Source organism: Cyanistes caeruleus, unplaced genomic scaffold (genome assembly GCF_971803275.1).
Source record: "Cyanistes caeruleus unplaced genomic scaffold, bCyaCae1.hap1.1 HAP1_SCAFFOLD_232, whole genome shotgun sequence".
NCBI classification, from domain to species: domain Eukaryota; kingdom Metazoa; phylum Chordata; class Aves; order Passeriformes; family Paridae; genus Cyanistes; species Cyanistes caeruleus.
Genome location: NW_028256015.1, coordinates 80,122 through 101,681, shown reverse-complemented (window position 1 = coordinate 101,681; position 21,560 = coordinate 80,122). Strand labels below are relative to the sequence as shown.

General features: G+C 54.3%; 2 protein-coding genes across 2 annotated transcripts; both read right to left on the bottom strand.

Moving 5' to 3' along the window:
• Positions 1–573: 573 nt before the first annotated feature.
• On the bottom strand, positions 574–7,570 carry LOC111942943 (E3 ubiquitin-protein ligase PHF7-like). Its single transcript, XM_086874479.1, has 16 exons — positions 7,435–7,570; positions 7,066–7,339; positions 6,647–6,738; positions 6,460–6,561; positions 6,056–6,180; positions 5,817–5,979; positions 5,624–5,730; positions 5,294–5,407; positions 5,029–5,147; positions 4,065–4,880; positions 3,463–3,748; positions 2,460–2,586; positions 2,084–2,154; positions 1,783–1,869; positions 985–1,069; positions 574–766 (listed from the first exon to the last, which is right to left on the bottom strand). Exons 2-10 carry the CDS (start codon positions 7,106–7,108, stop codon positions 4,111–4,113), a joined length of 1,635 nt encoding a protein of 544 aa, XP_086730605.1. The 5' UTR covers positions 7,109–7,339; positions 7,435–7,570; the 3' UTR covers positions 574–766; positions 985–1,069; positions 1,783–1,869; positions 2,084–2,154; positions 2,460–2,586; positions 3,463–3,748; positions 4,065–4,110.
• A 3,668-nt stretch (positions 7,571–11,238) lies between these two features.
• On the bottom strand, positions 11,239–18,763 carry LOC147645551 (E3 ubiquitin-protein ligase PHF7-like). Its single transcript, XM_086874483.1, has 17 exons — positions 18,498–18,763; positions 18,101–18,386; positions 17,732–18,005; positions 17,312–17,403; positions 17,125–17,226; positions 16,721–16,845; positions 16,482–16,644; positions 16,289–16,395; positions 15,959–16,072; positions 15,694–15,812; positions 14,730–15,545; positions 14,128–14,413; positions 13,125–13,251; positions 12,749–12,819; positions 12,447–12,534; positions 11,647–11,731; positions 11,239–11,428 (listed from the first exon to the last, which is right to left on the bottom strand). The coding sequence occupies exons 3-11, from the start codon at positions 17,772–17,774 to the stop codon at positions 14,776–14,778; spliced, it is 1,635 nt and encodes a 544-aa protein (XP_086730609.1). The 5' UTR covers positions 17,775–18,005; positions 18,101–18,386; positions 18,498–18,763; the 3' UTR covers positions 11,239–11,428; positions 11,647–11,731; positions 12,447–12,534; positions 12,749–12,819; positions 13,125–13,251; positions 14,128–14,413; positions 14,730–14,775.
• Between the last annotated feature and the right edge of the window lie 2,797 nt (positions 18,764–21,560).

Sequence of the window (21,560 nt, the reverse complement as noted above, 5' to 3'; positions counted from 1 at the left end):
CCCCACAGAGCTGCTCATGCCCGCAGCCATTGGCTCTGTCCCCTGCAGCATGCCTGCTGTGTCGTTGTGTAAAGGCTGACCCCTGTGCTTCCCCAGGCCCTGGCAAGTGCCCCTGTGCTGCTCCTGTGCTGCCCAGGGCACCCACGGGCGTTGCTCGTGCCTGAGAGCGACCAGAACCAGCGGGGAGTGTGACAGCTCCGCTGCCCTGGGCTCGGCTGTCAGGCCAAGACACCCCTGGGCAGGGGGCAGTGTCCTTTTGGGCCTGGCAGAGCCCGTAGGCTCCTGGAGGGCTGGGGGCACTGCTCCGGCCCAGCCTGGCCCAGGCCTGGGAGGCCTTTGACATTGCTGATTGCCCTCACAGCCTCCAGGGCCGAGCCAGAGCTCAATGGCCCCAGCCTGAGCGGACGGTCTGGACTGGAGCCTTCCCGTGGCTCCCCGGAACCCGAGAGCATCAGCGCCAGCTCAGAAACACTGCCTAACCGGGTTTGACAGTATTTTTTCCTGTTAGGTCCTTGAAAGGATTTAAAAGGTAATGTTGTTTGGCAACTTCTTCAAGGAACAAATACGACATGATTCTTTTCAAGAAAGGTTTTATTAGTTTGGTTTCAGTTTCCATTTGGAATTCTTATGCTTCCTAAGACGATCCAGAAACTAATGAAAACCTAACATATTCCTAGGAGAAGTTTTTGAATCCACTACTCGCAGAAGTCTCTAAATTCACTGTTTCTCTTAAACACTTCCCTTACACCTAGTTAGCTAGCTGCTCCTGTAACAGAGAGAGATGCAGTGATTTACGTGGCTGGACATCACAACATGATGTTACACACACCAGTATACTAACAGCCTTTTGTTCCCTGACAGTTACAAAGCTTCAGGCTCTTCTGGAGGTCCTGAATTAATTTTGCGTGCACATCCATAGCCGTGTTCCCTCCCCATGCTCAGCATTCAGCCACAGTTACCAGGGAACAGATGTTCCATACTCACCTCAAGCAATAATCTACGTCTTTCTTCCCAACCCTCTTATTCTTCACTGAACTCTACAGATCTACAAAAAATTACTTTGGGCCCTCTGCACAAAAGAAAACACAACAGAACACCAATCAATAGGGTTCAACACTTGTGATTCTGCTGCTGCTCCCAACAAACATGAATGAACAACACAACAGTCAAGTCAGAAGCTCTATTCTTCACGTCCCTCCTATTCTCTTGCCCCCCACCACATGTCGGCTCCAACAGAAACGTTCCCTACTGCAGCCTGGTGTACTAAGAAAAATGAAAGACAGCAGCTGTCTCCCTGAACATGCTGAAATCTAAATTGCAGTGAAACAGCAGCTCTTGCATTAAATGCTCAGCAGCAGGATCCCACAGCTGCCCCCCAGAAGCGCTGCCTGCCAAGGGCTGAGATCTCCATTCTAACACACCCTGCAAATCTGATGGGCTGGAAGATTGCAGGGCAGTAACTGTATGAACACAGCCATACATTTCATCAGCGTTATCTAACAAGTCTCAAGAAAGGAACGTCATTTAAGCCTGACTTGAGACTGTAGTCTACAAAACAGAACAAGCAATTGTTTTGGCAACCTGTGTAATTTTTGGGGCTGTGTATGTTTTCTTTTGTTGTTGTTGTCTTTGTTTTGAAATAGAAAATTTACTGGCTTCAGAAGAGCAAGCCCCAGATTCACTAGGATGAAGAACCGCACGGACATATGTTGCTGACAAGAACCCTCAGCATTCCTAACAGTAACACCAGAGACAGGAAAAAGTTAAAAATGATAGACCTACCTGAAAAATCCCAAATGTCTCGGTAACCTGTCTAGTGACTATTTTTTTCCTAAGCTCTACAAGTTCCTATAGCTATGAGGTAATTATCTGAAAGAAAGGAAAGGCAGAAAGCTGCTCAGCCTTTATTTTTTACCAGGACTGTCTCGTGGGATTCTACCACAACTTTGACCACAAGAAAGGATGGCAAATTTTGACTACAGAGCATTCATAACCAGGAGGCATCTTTTCCTCCTTACTCAAGTCCAGTAAGGGTTTAAAAGGGAAAAATATAGAAAAGGGGACTGAACAAGTTGTGTCATACCTCTTAGGCGTTCGTCATCTATGAAGTAGAAGAAAACTCTAGCACTTTCTGTGCGTGGTAGAGAAAGAACCCTAGACAAGTACAAAGGGGTTTTATCAATCTCAAAGGTCCTATCAAATGCCCTGAGCACAAGTTAGAGCTGTAGTGCCTCAGAGAAATGGTGTACATGGAAGAGCTCTACTCCATAGTATGCAAATAAAGCCTTCTATTAAAGAACCCCACTTTTTACAATAAAATTGACTGTGTCTTTGCCTTTTGGCTCTCACTGCTCAGAGGTGTGCAGTGTCAGTTTCCCATTTTCTCAGTGCTGCCATTAATATTCCCACAGCATCCAACTACTACAGCCAAGTAGACAACAAATACAAATGGAACTTGCCTTCCTTGGTGCTTTTCAATTTCTGACATCTCCGGCTCACCAGCAGCCCCAGACGGGATGTCTTGGAAATGTGAATCCTGTCGCCACCTGACGTTTTCCGGTTTTGTCGTTCCAAGTACGTAAGGCTCTGCAAAACCAGCACCAAAACAGAAAGCAAGTCAAAACCAAATTATTTCTCTGCTTGCCCGGAAAAATTCCTCTTTTCAAGTGAAATATTTACACTGGAGAAGACAGATTTAGGAAGGACAAAATCTTCTTCTCCCTGATTTTCTGAGCTGTAGCTCTCCTCCAGGATTTTCCACTTTGTTCTAGGCATCTCCTATGCATTCTTAAACATTTAGCATCACATCCAGAAGACAGTGAATAGCTTCTGAATTCAGCACAAGTGTGGTGGGCTTGTTGCTTTGTGGTGTTGTTTTTTAATATTTTGGGTAACTTGGCACGGTTTCCTTTCATTCCTACCTGACTGAGACTTGATTAAATATTCCTTCATCTGCATTTCATAAGGCCTTATTTTATCCGAGCTTAGGACTCCCCAGTGATCCTTCAGTTTCTTTTTTCTGAAGGTCCAGGAATAGAATTCAGTAACTAACAGAATGTTCATGGAGCTTGGGGTCAACTCCAGGATTTTGTTCCTCCCTCTACCTTAACACCCATTTTCCTTAAAATCCTGTTGGCTTCCATGTAACTTGGTATGACTGCTGTGCCACCTTTTTCCCTGCTTGAGAAGTTTAGGGGAAGCTTTTTCACCGCTCTGCAAAAATCCCAATGCCTTCTCAATGCGTGCCTTTCAAAATTCCTGAGATGCAAGCAGGAGTTACCTCTCATTAATCTCCCACAGCCTTGGCAAGCAGCAATGAGGATCAGAATGCTTCAGCAGAAGTACTGACTTCTGCTGCTGAAAATCCTCTGGATTATGACCTTCTTTACACCGTATTGCTCTACAGTGCCTGCCAGAAGCCGTTCCTTAGAAATGGCTCCGTTAGGAGGGTTCTGCTCTTACCTTCTTTGATGCCCAACTCCTCTGTGTCTCCAAAGAAGGAAAACTGGAAAGCACTGGACTCCTGAGTTCTGTCGTTTTCAGGCAAAGGTCCCAGACGTTCGTCTGGGGCAGAGTCCTGTGCATCCTCTTTGTCCCAGCCTGTTTCCACTGTCTTTTCCGGTTTCATCTTTGAAGGTCCAAGCAAGTGTTTTAAATCAGCAGCAGTGTCGCAATCGATTTCTTCAGACACTGAAAGCAGTGTCTCACTCTCTTCTTTCTCCCTCTGCTTTACTGAAGAAAGGCTTTACTGAAATGAGATTGTTTAAGGATAGCGACTCAACACATGTCCTTTTCAAAGACAGCTTCCCTAAGAGCCACCTTGCTCGTCATGTCTCCCTAAAGGTATCCAAGCCATTAAGGATTCACGTTCAAGGGTAAGCAGTGGGGAAATATCTGTCTAAAGACAGGAATGAGTGTCCTTTTTAATCAGCTATGTGCTTAAGTGACTTTTCCCTACACAATACATGGTAACATAGAAATCAAGAATCGTGGAAATGCCAAGAGCTAATTCGGTTTTCCCACAGACCTGCAAGTCTCGAGGTCCCTGTACTGACCCTTCTCACCTTCACTTACGGCAGCAAACAGAGGGACTAGAAAGAAAAGGTGACACTACGTGCTGCTGTTGGAGGTCCCAGTTGAGGCCCGACGTGGCTGGCGGGAGCGGTTGCTCCAGCGCGACGTCCCCGACGGTGTCCCCCTGCGCCTGGGCCTCTCAGCACTTGCTGCTCTCCTCCTGCTCCTGTCCTGGCGACTCCTGGAGCGGACAGGTTGATCCGAGGCTCGACGTTGCACGCAGGAGCGGCTGCGTCTCGGGGACGTCCCTGAGGACGTCTCCCTTCGCCTGGGCCTCTCTGCCCTCGACGTTCTCCTGCCGCTCCTGTCATGGCAACTCCTCGACCGGGCAGGTGGACTCTGGGCATGAGCTTGCTGCCGGGAGCGGCTGTGTCTGCGGGAAGCCCGCGACGGTGTCTCCCTTTGCCTGCGCCTCTCTGCACTTGATGTTCTCCTACTGCTCCTGTCATGGCGACTCCGCGACCGGACGGCCCCATCTGAGGCCCGCCTCTGCTGTTGAGAGCGCCTTCGCCTGCGGTCAGGCCCAGCATGTCTGGAATGGACCCTGTCCTCAGGGCCCGTCCAGCTGCTGGATCTTGCCCTTGGTGTGCGTGCGCTGCCGGTGTCTGCCAAGGAAGAAACTGCATGCCGGGGGCTTCTGTGGCTGCTGGTCCCTGGAGTTGGAGACTGGGGAGCCAGACCCGATGGCACTGCGCTGCTGGAGCTCGGCCTGATGGCCTCGGATTCTGAAAGGCCGTGAGCAGGCTCCAGTCCTGACTGTCTGATCCGGCTGGGGCCATTGAGCTCTGGCTGCTCATCCCTGGGGGCTGTAAAGCCAAACAGGAATGTCAGAGGCCTCCCAGGCCATGCCCAACCAGAACACTGCCCCCAGCCCTCCAGGAGCCCATGGGCTTTGCCGTGCCCAGCCTGGGCACTGGCCCCAGCCCAGGGACACCCGCCTGCTTTGCCTCATACCTGTGCCGAGACCAGCACAGCTGTCACACTCCCAGCGGGTTCTCCTCACTGTCAGGCCAGAGCAGCGCCTGTGGGTGCCCTCGGCAGCACAGGAGGAGCACAGGAGCAGCTTCCAGGGCCTGGGGAAGCAAACGGGTTGATGGCTCTGAGAACAAAGTGTCCCAGCACGGGATTGTGCAGCCGAGCACCACTGGCTCCTTCCGCTTTGAGCCCTTCCTGAGACACAGGTTCCCTGCAGAGCCCCGGGTGCAGCTTCCCAACTCACCCCTCTTCCTCTGCCTCCTCCCTGCCTCCTGGGTAAAGGCATTCCCTGGCATTGCACCTGCTGTGACGCACTCTCAGATCCGCGAAGGCGTCGTTGTCCTCCCATGTTGGCAGTCTGATGGGGAAAGGAAAAGCTCATGTGTTTCTGCTGCCCTGACCGCATGGACGTAACAGGGTGTCCCTGCTCTTCCTCCAATGCTTTTCCAAGTCCCGTGAGAAGCGCAAGTCCAGACTCCCTGGATGGGGCAGGGCCTGGACTGCTGGGGCAGGGCCTGGCACAGCACGGCACTTGCACCCTCCTGTCTTGTGAGCCCCGCAGAAGGACACCAACCTGAAGGGGATGCGGATTCCCATGATGAACATTTCGACAGCGAACATGCCATCGTCTCTGCAGAGGGGGCAGCAGAAGGAGAAAAAACCAGCACGCATGGCCTGTCCCTGCAGGGCAAACAGAAGCAGTGTGAGCCAGGCCCTGGTGCTGCTGAGCACCTGCTGTGTCCCAGGCCTGAGGGCATGGCTCCCACCTGGAGGCAGTCTCTGTGGAACCAGGCTCTTTGGCACGTTGGGCACACTATGGTGGTAAAGGTCATTCTGTCTTCCACTGGCTCCATGCAGATGGGGCATTCGGTGCCCGGCTCTGGAGTCACCTGCACCATCTGCTCTGGACGGTGCTCAGGGCAGTAGGACCTGGGGGCAAAAGGACGAGCATAATGAGAAAGTCTTGGTCCTTCCCCAAGGGTGGCCAGAAGGGGAGAGGAGCTACCTGTATGGGGCAATGTACTGCGTAACACAGCCGCCCTCCTTGGCACAGGGCAGGTGGAACCATCTGTCGCAGCCTTCCTCGCAGCACATGATGGTGGCCCCGCTCTGGCCGCAGACGCAGCAGTGCTGGAATGAGCCAGGCAGCCCCATCAGCGGCAGCCTCGGGGCCTCCCCAGGCAGCCCCAGGGCTGCGGGCAGGGAGCAGGATGGGGCTGCTGCTGGCTCTCAGCCCACAGAGCCAGCTGGTGGAGGAAGCACCTGTGCCAGGGCCTCTTTGGAGCTGCTGGGAGCCAGACTTTGTCCCACAGCTGGCTGCATGGCCGGCCTTTCTTGCTGGGGCTCTGGGCTAAGCTCTGGCAAACGTCTCCTGGCACAAATGTCCCTGCTCTTTTGCCAGGCTCTCACCTTCTGTGCCGCCCGCCTGACTGCACATTGGATATCTTGAGGAAGAAAACCCAGGAATCCAACCTGTTTCTTTTCTTGCCGGAAAAGAAGAGTGGCAAAATACTGCAGAAAAGGGGAAGAGGTGATGAAGACAGGGTGGCAGGGACTGCCCATTGCAATGCGGGAGGGAGTGCCCGGAGCCACTCACCAGGCAGAACATGTGGGCACAGAGCCCGTATTTCTCCCGTCTGTTTCCGCAGGTGTCCGGGTCAGCGTCCACACGATGACACAAAACGCATGCTGCAGGGGACAGAGCCAATGGCAGCGGGCGTCAGCAGCTCTGTGGGGCTCTCAGCCCGCAGCATCGACCCCAAGAGCTGCTCTGTCCCTGCCTGCGTGCCTGCCTGATGGGCAGGGCTGGAGGCCTTGGAGAGCAGCGGCCATTGCGGGCACGGGGCTCCCAACAGCTGCCCCCTGGCCCAGCTGGGCCCCACTTGAGGAGGAAGGAGGCTGCCAGCCCTGGCCTGGCTGAGCAGCTCCTGCCTCCTTTGGCTTCTGCTCTGGGCCCCACGCTGGCCACCCCGACAGCCCCTGGGCCAGGCTGTGGGAGGGCTGCTTTGCCCTCACCTGGCTCCCTGCCATCAGGGCCCTCCTGCTCCCTGTCACACATGGCGGCTGTCAGCGCTGAGTCCCTGTGCAGGAACGCCGCTGTCTCCGCCAGGTGCTGGTCCTCTCTCTCTGTGGAGGGAAGAAAAGTGATGGGAGTTTGGAGAACAGGCCCAGAGCTACGAGGGTGCTACTCCCTGGTCAGCCCTGCGTGAGCCCTGCTCCTGTCCGCCTTCTGCTCCCGTCGTCGCGTTCAGGAACACCGCGGTCTCCTCTGGATGTTCCTGCGCTGATTCTGGGAAGGGAGAGGCAGGTGAGCCTGCAGCGCAGGCCCAGAGCTCCGAGGTGTGGGGCCCCTCTGGTCCCTGGGCAGCTGCATCCCTGCCTTACCTTCTCCTCCCGTTGCCAGGTCACACTGACACACGGTCTGAGCCCAGCCTTCCCTTGTGGGGCTTTGGTTGCACGTGTCACAATGGCCACTCTGACATCAGCATCTTGCTCCCAAGATTCACGCAGCCATGGCCTCACATGCCCGGCAGCCACTTGAGGCTGCCCCCTTGGGAACCGCGGTTCTGACATGGTTCCAAGCCTTTGGTCAGCACGGAACCAGGCCAGAGACTCCTGCAGCAAGTGCAGGGTCCAAGCCCAAGCCCCAGGGCAGCCATCGAGGGTGGCACTGTAGGCACAAAGGTGCTGTTCAGGCACGGCCACGCCAGGGCTCCTGCCCCTGGCAGTCGGTTGCCCAGAGAGCTTGTGCAGAGTCTCTTGCACTGCACAGATTCCAAACCTGCTCTTGGTGAACCGATGTTTTCCTCAAGACCTCTCTGCAGTAAACTGAGATGAACCTGATTTCATGCCCGTGCTGATCACTGTTGGGAACAGGAGATAAAGCTGGGGACCACTGCAGCTGCCTCCCAACCTCAATTCTCCTGTCATCTAACGATCTCATGAATTTGACATTTCCTATTAAGCAGAAAAATTAGTATTAAGCTTCTGAGAAAGCTCATCCTTTACACTGACTCTATGGAAACCCGGGAAATTCAATGAAAGATTACCTTGTATCTGACTGGAGAGCTTGCAACAGTGCTCAGCTCAGGAGTCAATTGCTTTTCCCACATTAAAGAACTTTGCCAGTTTTGTCCGTGCTTTCCTTCTAGCAACTATATTGAAAAAAGTCAAGACGGGACACACGCAAACCGTTCTTGTAGAGTTTTCGCATTCACGCCTTTGCAAACACACTCCTGCAAAGTCCAGATCATTGACTGCTAGAACAGTCAGCGGGACCCCAGGGAAACAGGGCAGGGGCTGACAAGCAGAGATACCCTGCACGTGCCTGATGCTGGGGCACCGGGAGTTCACCCATGTTCCTGTCTCCAGGGGAGAGCCCCCTTGGGTGGAAAACAATGCCTTCACTGAACTAGGAGGGAGGCACAGCAGGTGCAATGCCAGGGAATGCCTTTACCCAGGAGGCAGGGTGGAGGCGGAGGAAGAGGGGAGCGTTGGGAAGCTGCACGCGGGGCTCTGCAGGGAACCTGTGTCTCGGCAAGGCATTGAAGCAGAAGGAGCCAGAAGAGCTCAGCCATGCAATCCCGAGCTGTGGACACTTTGTCCTCAGCACCAGGAACCCGTTTGCTTCTCCAGGCCCTGGGAAGTGCTCCGGTGCCTCTCCCGCAAGTTATGCATCGACACACAGCCACCGACTCTTCCTCAACCCTTCTCAGCACTGGACAGCAGGACACAGTAAAATGTTGTCTCTGGTGCATGATCTAATTATTCAAAGTCTAATTATTCAAAGTCCTGCAAAGAAGCAACTTACATTGAAAGCATCCACACCAAAATCCCCAAACCCTGGTACAAATCTTGAACTGACACAAGAAACATGTTCCTATTCAGAAACACAGTGTTGGCTAACATTTTGGCCAATATTTTTTCCTATTAGGTGTTTGAATGGATTTCAAAAGTAACATTTTTTGGCAAGTTCTTCAAGGAACAAGCAGGAAACACGTGTGAACTCGAAAAGAAGATTTATTGGCTTGCTTTCACATCCCTTTTGGAATCCCTATGCTTCATCCAGCATGCAAGAAAATTGTGAAAATCCAACTTCATATTAGGAGAAGTTTCTGAATTTGCAGTTTGCCTCAAAGACTTTCTGTACACAGTTAAGGAACTGGCTCTGGAACTTACAGGGATTGAGTGGTTCCCCTGACTGGACATCACCACATGACCTTACCAAAACAACTATTCTTGCCTCGCAATTTGAGCTCTTCTAGAGGCTTTGTCCTGAGCAACTTTGTTAGGTCCCTCTCTGCTCGGCTGTCGTGCCTGTCCAGGTCCCTCTGGAGGGCAGCACAGCCTTGTGGTGCATCAGCCCCTGCTCCCACTTCTGTGCTATCAGCAAACGTGCTGAGGGAGCGCTCTGTCCCTTCTGCCAGGTCACTGGGGAATAAGGCAAACAAGGCTGGCCCCAGCACAGCCCCCTGAGGTCACAACCCTCTGAGTTTGGAGCTCCACTGTCCACTTCTCCACCCTACTCTCCCTGAACTGCCTCAGGAGCATATTATGGGAGACAGGGACAAAGCCTCGCTGAAGCTCCAGCTGACAACTCAGCCACTGCTCTCCCCGCACAAACCCAGCCAGTCACTGCAGCACAGGTGGCTATGAGATTCCTCAAGCATGGTTTTCCCTTCCTGTTATTCCCGAGCTTTGGAGATGACATCCAGGAGGAGGTGTTGTGTCACCTGTCGGGAGATGGAGGAGAGGCTGATGGGCCTGCAGTTTCTTGGCTTCTTCTTGGTGCCCTTTGGGAAGACTGCAGTGATGCAGGCTTTCCTGCAATGCTCATGCCTCTCTTGCGAAGCATCACCTTCCCTGACTGGCTGAGAGAGCTCCCAGTGCCGGGGCCAGGAGCAGAGATTTCCCCTGGCCCCAAAAGGGAAGGCAGGGCTCAGGCCGTGTGTCAGTGCGACCTGGCAACGGGAGGAGAAGGTAAGGCAGGGATGCAGCTGCCCAGGGACCAGAGGGGCCCCACACCTCGGGGCTCTGGGCCTGTGCTGCAGGCTCACCTGCCTCTCCCTTCCCAGAATCAGCGCAGGAACATCCAGAGGAGACCGCGGTGTTCCTGAACGCGACGATGGGAGCAGAAGGCGTACAGGAGCAGGGCTCACGCAGGGCTGATCAGGGAGTAGCACCCTCATTGCTCTGGGCATGTCCTGCAAATTCCCCACACCCTTCTTCCCTCCACACAGAGACAGGACCAGCACCTCGAGGACACCGTGTTGTTCCTGGACAGGGACTCAGCGCTGACAGCCGCCATGTGCGACAGGCAGCAGGAGGGCCCTGATGGCAGGGAGCCAGGTGAGGGCAAAGCAGCCCTCCTACAGCCTGGCCCAGGGACTGTCAGGGTGGCCAGCGTGGGGCCCAGAGCAGAGGCCAAAGGAGGCAGGAGCTGCTCAGCCAGGCCAGGGCTGGCAGCCTCCTTCCTCCTCAAGTGGGGCCCAGCTGGGCCAGGGGGCCCCGTGCCCGCAATGGCCGCTGCTCTCCAAGGCCTCCAGCCCTGCCCATCAGCCAGGCACGCAGGCAGGGACAGAGCAGCTCTTGGGGTCGATGCTGCGGGCTGAGAGCCCCACAGAGCTGCTCATGCCCGCTGCCATTGGCTCTGTCTCCTGCAGCATGCCTGCTGTGTCGTTGTGTAAAGGCTGACCCCTGTGCTTCCCCAGGCTCTGGCAAGTGCCCCTGTGCTGCTCCTGTGCTGCCCAGGGCACCCACGGGCGTTGCTCGTGCCTGAGAGCGACCAGAACCAGCGGGGAGTGTGACAGCTCCGCTGCTCTGGGCTCGGCTGTCAGGCCAAGCCCCCTGGGCAGGGGGCAGTGTCCTTTTGGGCCTGGCAGAGCCCGTAGGCTCCTGGAGTGCTGGGGGCCCTGCTCCGGCCCAGCCTGGCCCAGGCCTGGGAGGCCTTTGACATTGCTGATTGCCCTCACAGCCTCCAGGGCCGAGCCAGAGCTCAATGGCCCCAGCCTGAGCGGACGGTCTGGACTGGAGCCTTCCCGTGGCTCCCCGGAACCCGAGAGCATCAGCGCCAGCTCAGAAACACTGCCTAACCGGGTTTGACAGTATTTTTTCCTGTTAGGTCCTTGAAAGGATTTAAAAGGTAATGTTGTTTGGCAACTTCTTCAAGGAACAAATACGACATGATTCTTTTCAAGAAAGGTTTTATTAGTTTGGTTTCAGTTTCCATTTGGAATTCTTATGCTTCCTAAGACGATCCAGAAACTAATGAAAACCTAACATATTCCTAGGAGAAGTTTTTGAATCCACTACTCGCAGAAGTCTCTAAATTCACTGTTTCTCTTAAACACTTCCCTTACACCTAGTTAGCTAGCTGCTCCTGTAACAGAGAGAGATGCAGTGATTTACGTGGCTGGACATCACAACATGATGTTACACACACCAGTATACTAACAGCCTTTTGTTCCCTGACAGTTACAAAGCTTCAGGCTCTTCTGGAGGTCCTGAATTAATTTTGCGTGCACATCCATAGCCGTGTTCCCTCCCCATGCTCAGCATTCAGCCACAGTTACCAGGGAACAGATGTTCCATACTCACCTCAAGCAATAATCTACGTCTTTCTTCCCAACCCTCTTATTCTTCACTGAACTCTACAGATCTACAAAAAATTACTTTGGGCCCTCTGCACAAAAGAAAACACAACAGAACACCAATCAATAGGGTTCAACACTTGTGATTCTGCTGCTGCTCCCAACAAACATGAATGAACAACACAACAGTCAAGTCAGAAGCTCTATTCTTCACGTCCCTCCTATTCTCTTGCCCCCCACCACATGTCGGCTCCAACAGAAACGTTCCCTACTGCAGCCTGGTGTACTAAGAAAAATGAAAGACAGCAGCTGTCTCCCTGAACATGCTGAAATCTAAATTGCAGTGAAACAGCAGCTCTTGCATTAAATGCTCAGCAGCAGGATCCCACAGCTGCCCCCCAGAAGCGCTGCCTGCCAAGGGCTGAGATCTCCATTCTAACACACCCTGCAAATCTGATGGGCTGGAAGATTGCAGGGCAGTAACTGTATGAACACAGCCATACATTTCACCAGCGTTATCTAACAAGTCTCAAGAAAGGAACGTCATTTAAGCCTGACTTGAGACTATAGTCTACAAAATAGAACAAGCAATTGTTTTGGCAACCTGTGTAATTTTTGGGGCTGTGTATGTTTTCTTTTGTTGTTGTTGTCTTTGTTTTGAAATAGAAAATTCACTGGCTTCAGAAGAGCAAGCCCCAGATTCACTAGGATGAAGAACCGCACGGACATATGTCGCTGACAAGAACCCACAGCATTCCTAACAGTAACACCAGAAAGACAGGAAAAAGTTAAAAATGATAGACCTACCTGAAAAGATCCCAAATGTCTCGGTAACCTGTCTAGTGACTATTTTTTCCCTAAGCTCTACAAGTTCCTATAGCTATGAGGTAATTATCTGAAAGAAAGGAAAGGCAGAAAGCTGCTCAGCCTTTATTTTTTACCAGGACTGTCTCGTGGGATTCTACCACAACTTTGACCACAAGAAAGGATGGCAAATTTTGACTACAGAGCATTCATAACCAGGAGGCATCTTTTCCTCCTTACTCAAGTCCATTAAGGGTTTAAAAGGGAAAAATATAGAAAAGGGGACTGAACAAGTTGTGTCATACCTCTTAGGCGTTCGTCATCTATGGAGAAGAAGAGAACTCTAGCACTTTCTGTGCGTGGTAGAGAAAGAACCCTAGACAAGTACAAAGGGGTTTTAGCATTCTCAAAGGTCCTATCAAATGCCCTGAGCACAAGTTAGAGCTGTAGTGCCTCAGAGAAATGGTGTACATGGAAGAGCTCTACTCCATAGTATGCAAATAAAGCCTTCTATTAAAGAACCCCACTTTTTACAATAAAATTGACTGTGTCTTTGCCTTTTGGCTCTCACTGCTCAGAGGTGTGCAGTGTCAGTTTCCCATTTTCTCAGTGCTGCCATTAATATTCCCACAGCATCCAACTACTACAGCCAAGTAGACAACAAATACAAATGGAACTTGCCTTCCTTGGTGCTTTTCAATTTCTGACATCTCCGGCTCACCAGCAGCCCCAGACGGGATGTCTTGGAAATGTGAATCCTGTTGCCACCTGACGTTTTCCGGTTTTGTCGTTCCAAGTACGTAAGGCTCTGCAAAACCAGCACCAAAACAGAAAGCAAGTCAAAACCAAATTATTTCTCTGCTTGCCCGGAAAAATTCCTCTTTTCAAGTGAAATATTTACACTGGAGAAGACAGATTTAGGAAGGACAAAATCTTCTTCTCCCTGATTTTCTGAGCTGTAACTCTCCTCCAGGATTTTCCACTTTGTTCTAGGCATCTCCTATGCATTCTTAAACATTTAGCATCACATCCAGAAGACAGTGAATAGCTTCTGAATTCAGCACAAGTGTGGTGGGCTTGTTGCTTTGTGGTGTTGTTTTTTAATATTTTGGGTAACTTGGCACGGTTTCCTTTCATTCCTACCTGACTGAGACTTGATTAAATATTCCTTCATCTGCATTTCATAAGGCCTTATTTTATCCGAGCTTAGGACACCCCAGTGATCCTTCAGTTTCTTTTTTCTGAAGGTCCAGGAATAGAATTCAGTAACTAACAGAATGTTCATGGAGCTTGGGGTCAACTCCAGGATTTTGTTCCTCCCTCTACCTTAACACCCATTTTCCTTAAAATCATGTTGGCTTCCATGTAACTTGGTATGACTGCTGTGCCACCTTCTTCCCTGCTTGAGAAGTTTAGGGGAAGCTTTTTCACCGCTCTGCAAAAATCCCAATGCCTTCTCAAGGCGTGCCTTTCAAAATTCCTGAGATGCAAGCAGGAGTTACCTCTCATTAATCTCCCACAGCCTTGGCAAGCAGCAATGAGGATCAGAATGCTTCAGCAGAAGTACTGACTTCTGCTGCTGAAAATCCTCTGGATTATGACCTTCTTTACACCGTATTGCTCTACAGTGCCTGCCAGAAGCCGTTCCTTAGAAATGGCTCCGTTAGGAGGGTTCTGCTCTTACCTTCTTTGATGCCCAACTCCTCTGTGTCTCCAAAGAAGGAAAACTGGAAAGCACTGGACTCCTGAGTTCTGTCGTTTTCAGGCAAAGGTCCCAGACGTTCGTCTGGGGCAGAGTCCTGTGCATCCTCTTTGTCCCAGCCTGTTTCCACTGTCTTTTCCGGTTTCATCTTTGAAGGTCCAAGCAAGTGTTTTAAATCAGCAGCAGTGTCGCAATCGATTTCTTCAGACACTGAAAGCAGTGTCTCACTCTCTTCTTTCTCCCTCTGCTTTACTGAAGAAAGGCTTTACTGAAATGAGATTGTTTAAGGATAGCGACTCAACACATGTCCTTTTCGAAGACAGCTTCCCTAAGAGCCACCTTGCTCGTCATGTCTCCCTAAAGGTATCCAAGCCATTAAGGATTCACGTTCAAGGGTAAGCAGTGGGGAAATATCTGTCTAAAGACAGGAATGAGTGTCCTTTTTAATCAGCTATGTGCTTAAGTGACTTTTCCCTACACAATACATGGTAACATAGAAATCAAGAATCGTGGAAATGCCAAGAGCTAATTCGGTTTTCCCACAGACCTGCAAGTCTCGAGGTCCCTGTACTGACCCTTCTCACCTTCACTTACGGCAGCAAACAGAGGGACTAGAAAGAAAAGGTGACACTACGTGCTGCTGTTGGAGGTCCCAGTTGAGGCCCGACGTGGCTGGCGGGAGCGGTTGCTCCAGCGCGACGTCCCCGACGGTGTCCCCCTGCGCCTGGGCCTCTCAGCACTTGCTGCTCTCCTCCTGCTCCTGTCCTGGCGACTCCTGGAGCGGACAGGTTGATCCGAGGCTCGACGTTGCACGCAGGAGCGGCTGCGTCTCGGGGACGTCCCTGAGGACGTCTCCCTTCGCCTGGGCCTCTCTGCCCTCGACGTTCTCCTGCCGCTCCTGTCATGGCAACTCCTCGACCGGGCAGGTGGACTCTGGGCATGAGCTTGCTGCCGGGAGCGGCTGTGTCTGCGGGAAGCCCGCGACGGTGTCTCCCTTTGCCTGCGCCTCTCTGCACTTGATGTTCTCCTACTGCTCCTGTCATGGCGACTCCGCGACCGGACGGCCCCATCTGAGGCCCGCCTCTGCTGTTGAGAGCGCCTTCGCCTGCGGTCAGGCCCAGCATGTCTGGAATGGACCCTGTCCTCAGGGCCCGTCCAGCTGCTGGATCTTGCCCTTGGTGTGCGTGCGCTGCCGGTGTCTGCCAAGGAAGAAACTGCATGCCGGGGGCTTCTGTGGCTGCTGGTCCCTGGAGTTGGAGACTGGGGAGCCAGACCCGATGGCACTGCGCTGCTGGAGCTCGGCCTGATGGCCTCGGATTCTGAAAGGCCGTGAGCAGGCTCCAGTCCTGACTGTCTGATCCGGCTGGGGCCATTGAGCTCTGGCTGCTCATCCCTGGGGGCTGTAAAGCCAAACAGGAATGTCAGAGGCCTCCCAGGCCATGCCCAACCAGAACACTGCCCCCAGCCCTCCAGGAGCCCATGGGCTTTGCCGTGCCCAGCCTGGGCACTGGCCCCAGCCCAGGGACACCCGCCTGCTTTGCCTCATACCTGTGCCGAGACCAGCACAGCTGTCACACTCCCAGCGGGTTCTCCTCACTGTCAGGCCAGAGCAGCGCCTGTGGGTGCCCTCGGCAGCACAGGAGGAGCACAGGAGCAGCTTCCAGGGCCTGGGGAAGCAAACGGGTTGATGGCTCTGAGAACAAAGTGTCCCAGCACGGGATTGTGCAGCCGAGCACCACTGGCTCCTTCCGCTTTGAGCCCTTCCTGAGACACAGGTTCCCTGCAGAGCCCCGGGTGCAGCTTCCCAACTCACCCCTCTTCCTCTGCCTCCTCCCTGCCTCCTGGGTAAAGGCATTCCCTGGCATTGCACCTGCTGTGACGCACTCTCAGATCCGCGAAGGCGTCGTTGTCCTCCCATGTTGGCAGTCTGATGGGGAAAGGAAAAGCTCATGTGTTTCTGCTGCCCTGACCGCATGGACGTAACAGGGTGTCCCTGCTCTTCCTCCAATGCTTTTCCAAGTCCCGTGAGAAGCGCAAGTCCAGACTCCCTGGATGGGGCAGGGCCTGGACTGCTGGGGCAGGGCCTGGCACAGCACGGCACTTGCACCCTCCTGTCTTGTGAGCCCCGCAGAAGGACACCAACCTGAAGGGGATGCGGATTCCCATGATGAACATTTCGACAGCGAACATGCCATCGTCTCTGCAGAGGGGGCAGCAGAAGGAGAAAAAACCAGCACGCATGGCCTGTCCCTGCAGGGCAAACAGAAGCAGTGTGAGCCAGGCCCTGGTGCTGCTGAGCACCTGCTGTGTCCCAGGCCTGAGGGCATGGCTCCCACCTGGAGGCAGTCCCTGTGGAACCAGGCTCTTTGGCACGTTGGGCACACTATGGTGGTAAAGGTCATTCTGTCTTCCACTGGCTCCATGCAGATGGGGCATTCGGTGCCCGGCTCTGGAGTCACCTGCACCATCTGCTCTGGACGGTGCTCAGGGCAGTAGGACCTGGGGGCAAAAGGACGGGCATAATGAGAAAGTCTTGGTCCTTCCCCAAGGGTGGCCAGAAGGGGAGAGGAGCTACCTGTATGGGGCAATGTACTGCGTAACACAGCCGCCCTCCTTGGCACAGGGCAGGTGGAACCATCTGTCGCAGCCTTCCTCGCAGCACATGATGGTGGCCCCGCTCTGGCCGCAGACGCAGCAGTGCTGGAATGAGCCAGGCAGCCCCATCAGCGGCAGCCTCGGGGCCTCCCCAGGCAGCCCCAGGGCTGCGGGCAGGGAGCAGGATGGGGCTGCTGCTGGCTCTCAGCCCACAGAGCCAGCTGGTGGAGGAAGCACCTGTGCCAGGGCCTCTTTGGAGCTGCTGGGAGCCAGACTTTGTCCCACAGCTGGCTGCATGGCCGGCCTTTCTTGCTGGGGCTCTGGGCTAAGCTCTGGCAAACGTCTCCTGGCACAAATGTCCCTGCTCTTTTGCCAGGCTCTCACCTTCTGTGCCGCCCGCCTGACTGCACATTGGATATCTTGAGGAAGAAAACCCAGGAATCCAACCTGTTTCTTTTCTTGCCGGAAAAGAAGAGTGGCAAAATACTGCAGAAAAGGGGAAGAGGTGATGAAGACAGGGTGGCAGGGACTGCCCATTGCAATGCGGGAGGGAGTGCCCGGAGCCACTCACCAGGCAGAACATGTGGGCACAGAGCCCGTATTTCTCCCGTCTGTTTCCGCAGGTGTCCGGGTCAGCGTCCACACGATGACACAAAACGCATGCTGCAGGGGACAGAGCCAATGGCAGCGGGCGTCAGCAGCTCTGTGGGGCTCTCAGCCCGCAGCATCGACCCCAAGAGCTGCTCTGTCCCTGCCTGCGTGCCTGCCTGATGGGCAGGGCTGGAGGCCTTGGAGAGCAGCGGCCATTGCGGGCACGGGGCTCCCAACAGCTGCCCCCTGGCCCAGCTGGGCCCCACTTGAGGAGGAAGGAGGCTGCCAGCCCTGGCCTGGCTGAGCAGCTCCTGCCTCCTTTGGCTTCTGCTCTGGGCCCCACGCTGGCCACCCCGACAGCCCCTGGGCCAGGCTGTGGGAGGGGCTGCTTTGCCCTCACCTGGCTCCCTGCCATCAGGGCCCTCCTGCTCCCTGTCACACATGGCGGCTGTCAGCGCTGAGTCCCTGTGCAGGAACGCCGCTGTCTCCGCCAGGTGCTGGTCCTCTCTCTCTGTGGAGGGAAGAAAAGTGATGGGAGTTTGGAGAACAGGCCCAGAGCTACGAGGGTGCTACTCCCTGGTCAGCCCTGCGTGAGCCCTGCTCCTGTCCGCCTTCTGCTCCCGTCGTCGCGTTCAGGAACACCGCGGTCTCCTCTGGATGTTCCTGCGCTGATTCTGGGAAGGGAGAGGCAGGTGAGCCTGCAGCACAGGCCCAGAGCTCCGAGGTGTGGGGCCCCTCTGGTCCCTGGGCAGCTGCATCCCTGCCTTACCTTCTCCTCCCGTTGCCAGGTCGCACTGACACACGGCCTGAGCCCAGCCTTCCCTTGTGGGGCTTTGGTTGCACGTGTCACAATGGCCACTCTGACATCAGCATCTTGCTCCCAAGATTCACGCAGCCATGGCCTCACATGCCCGGCAGCCACTTGAGGCCGCCCCCTTGGGAACCGCGGTTCTGACATGGTTCCAAGCCTTTGGTCAGCACGGAACCAGGCCAGAGACTCCTGCAGCAAGTGCAGGGTCCAAGCCCAGGCCCCAGGGTAGCCATCGAGGGTGGCACTGTAGGCACAAAGGTGCTGTTCAGGCACGGCCACGCCAGGGCTCCTGCCCCTGGCAGTCGGTTGCCCAGAGAGCTTGTGCAGAGTCTCTTGCACTGCACAGATTCCAAACCTGCTCTTGGTGAACCGATGTTTTCCTCAAGACCTCTCTGCAGTAAACTGAGATGAACCTGATTTCATGCCCGTGCTGATCACTGTTGGGAACAGGAGATAAAGCTGGGGACCACTGCAGCTGCCTCCCAACCTCAATTCTCCTGTCATCTAACGATCTCATGAATTTGACATTTCCTATTAAGCGGAAAAATTACTATTAAGCTTCTGAGAAAGCTCATCCTTTACACTGACTCTATGGAAACCCGGGAAATTCAATGAAAGATTACCTTGTATCTGACTGGAGAGCTTGCTACAGTGCTCAGCTCAGGAGCCAATTGCTTTTCCCACATTAAAGAACTTTGCCAGTTTTGTCCGTGCTTTCCTTCTAGCAACTATATTGAAAAAAGTCAAGACGGGACACACGCAAACCGTTCTTGTAGAGTTTTCGCATTCACGCCTTTGCAAACACGCTCCTGCAAAGTCCAGATCATTGACTGCTAGAACAGTCAGCGGGACCCCAGGGAAACAGGGCAGGGGCTGACAAGCAGAGATACCCTGCACGTGCCTGATGCTGGGGCACCGGGAGTTCACCCATGTTCCTGTCTCCAGGGGAGAGCCCCCTTGGGTGGAAAACAATGCCTTCACTGAACTAGGAGGGAGGCACAGCAGGTGCAATGCCAGGGAATGCCTTTACCCAGGAGGCAGGGTGGAGGCGGAGGAAGAGGGGAGCGTTGGGAAGCTGCACGCGGGGCTCTGCAGGGAACCTGTGTCTCGGCAAGGCATTGAAGCAGAAGGAGCCAGAAGAGCTCAGCCATGCAATCCCGAGCTGTGGACACTTTGTCCTCAGCACCAGGAACCCGTTTGCTTCTCCAGGCCCTGGGAAGTGCTCCGGTGCCTCTCCCGCAAGTTATGCATCGACACACAGCCACCGACTCTTCCTCAACCCTTCTCAGCACTGGACAGCAGGACACAGTAAAATGTTGTCTCTGGTGCATGATCTAATTATTCAAAGTCTAATTATTCAAAGTCCTGCAAAGAAGCAACTTACATTGAAAGCATCCACACCAAAATCCCCAAACCCTGGTACAAATCTTGAACTGACACAAGAAACATGTTCCTATTCAGAAACACAGTGTTGGCTAACATTTTGGCCAATATTTTTTCCTATTAGGTGTTTGAATGGATTTCAAAAGTAACATTTTTTGGCAAGTTCTTCAAGGAACAAGCAGGAAACACGTGTGAACTCGAAAAGAAGATTTATTGGCTTGCTTTCACATCCCTTTTGGAATCCCTATGCTTCATCCAGCATGCAAGAAAATTGTGAAAATCCAACTTCATATTAGGAGAAGTTTCTGAATTTGCAGTTTGCCTCAAAGACTTTCTGTACACAGTTAAGGAACTGGCTCTGGAACTTACAGGGATTGAGTGGTTCCCCTGACTGGACATCACCACATGACCTTACCAAAACAACTATTCTTGCCTCGCAATTTGAGCTCTTCTAGAGGCTTTGTCCTGAGCAACTTTGTTAGGTCCCTCTCTGCTCGGCTGTCGAGCCTGTCCAGGTCCCTCTGGAGGGCAGCACAGCCTTGTGGTGCATCAGCCCCTGCTCCCACTTCTGTGCTATCAGCAAACGTGCTGAGGGAGCGCTCTGTCCCTTCTGCCAGGTCACTGGGGAATAAGGCAAACAAGGCTGGCCCCAGCACAGCCCCCTGAGGTCACAACCCTCTGAGTTTGGAGCTCCACTGTCCACTTCTCCACCCTACTCTCCCTGAACTGCCTCAGGAGCATATTATGGGAGACAGGGACAAAGCCTCGCTGAAGCTCCAGCTGACAACTCAGCCACTGCTCTCCCCGCACAAACCCAGCCAGTCACTGCAGCACAGGTGGCTATGAGATTCCTCAAGCATGGTTTTCCCTTCCTGTTATTCCCGAGCTTTGGAGATGACATCCAGGAGGAGGTGTTGTGTCACCTGTCGGGAGATGGAGGAGAGGCTGATGGGCCTGCAGTTTCTTGGCTTCTTCTTGGTGCCCTTTGGGAAGACTGCAGTGATGCAGGCTTTCCTGCAATGCTCATGCCTCTCTTGCGAAGCATCACCTTCCCTGACTGGCTGAGAGAGCTCCCAGTGCCGGGGCCAGGAGCGGAGATTTCCCCTGGCCTCAAAAGGGAAGGCAGGGCTCAGGCCGTGTGTCAGTGCGACCTGACAACGGGAGGAGAAGGTAAGGCAGGGATGCAGCTGCCCAGGGACCAGAGGGGCCCCACACCTCGGGGCTCTGGGCCTGTGCTGCAGGCTCACCTGCCTCTCCCTTCCCAGAATCAGCGCAGGAACATCCAGAGGAGACCGCGGTGTTCCTGAACGCGACGACGGGAGCAGAAGGCGGACAGGAGCAGGGCTCACGCAGGGCTGATCAGGGAGTAGCACCCTCATTGCTCTGGGCATGTCCTGCAAATTCCCCACACCCTTCTTCCCTCCACAGAGAGACAGCACCAGCACCTCGAGGACACCGTGTTGTTCCTGGACAGGGACTCAGCGCTGACAGCCGCCATGTGCGACAGGGAGCAGGAGGGCCCTGATGGCAGGGAGCCAGGTGAGGGCAAAGCAGCCCTCCCACAGCCTGGCCCAGGGGCTGTCGGGGTGGCCAGCGTGGGGCCCAGAGCAGAGGCCAAAGGAGGCAGGAGCTGCTCAGCCAGGCCAGGGCTGGCAGCCTCCTTCCTCCTCAAGTGGGGCCCAGCTGGGCCAGGGGGCAGCTGTTGGGAGCCCCGTGCCCGCAATGGCCGCTGCTCTCCAAGGCCTCCAGCCCTGCCCATCAGGCAGGCACGCAGGCAGGGACAGAGCAGCTCTTGGGGTCGATGCTGCGGGCTGAGAGCCCCACAGAGCTGCTCATGCCCGCTGCCATTGGCTCTGTCCCCTGCAGCATGCCTGCTGTGTCGTTGTGTAAAGGCTGACCCCTGTGCTTCCCCAGGCCCTGGCAAGTGCCCCTGTGCTGCTCCTGTGCTGCCCAGGGCACCCACGGGCGTTGCTCGTGCCTGAGAGCGACCAGAACCAGCGGGGAGTGTGACAGCTCCGCTGCTCTGGGCTCGGCT

Excerpts from the sequence above, each read along its gene's own strand:
- LOC147645551 (XM_086874483.1), bottom strand. The coding sequence starts at position 17,774 with ATGTGTGACAGGGAGCAGGAGGGCCCTGATGGCAGGGAGCCAG. Across the intron at positions 17,404-17,731 it reads CCCTGATGGCAGGGAGCCAG|CATGCGTTTTGTGTCATCGT; the intron begins GTGAGGGCAAAG and ends TGTCCCCTGCAG. Across the intron at positions 15,546-15,693 it reads CTGTGCTGGTCTCGGCACAG|CCCCCAGGGATGAGCAGCCA; the intron begins GTATGAGGCAAA and ends TTGGCTTTACAG.
- LOC111942943 (XM_086874479.1), bottom strand. The coding sequence starts at position 7,108 with ATGTGTGACAGGGAGCAGGAGGGCCCTGATGGCAGGGAGCCAG. Across the intron at positions 5,731-5,816 it reads TCCACAGAGACTGCCTCCAG|GGACAGGCCATGCGTGCTGG; the intron begins GTGGGAGCCATG and ends TTTGCCCTGCAG. Across the intron at positions 5,408-5,623 it reads GGAATCCGCATCCCCTTCAG|ACTGCCAACATGGGAGGACA; the intron begins GTTGGTGTCCTT and ends TTTCCCCATCAG.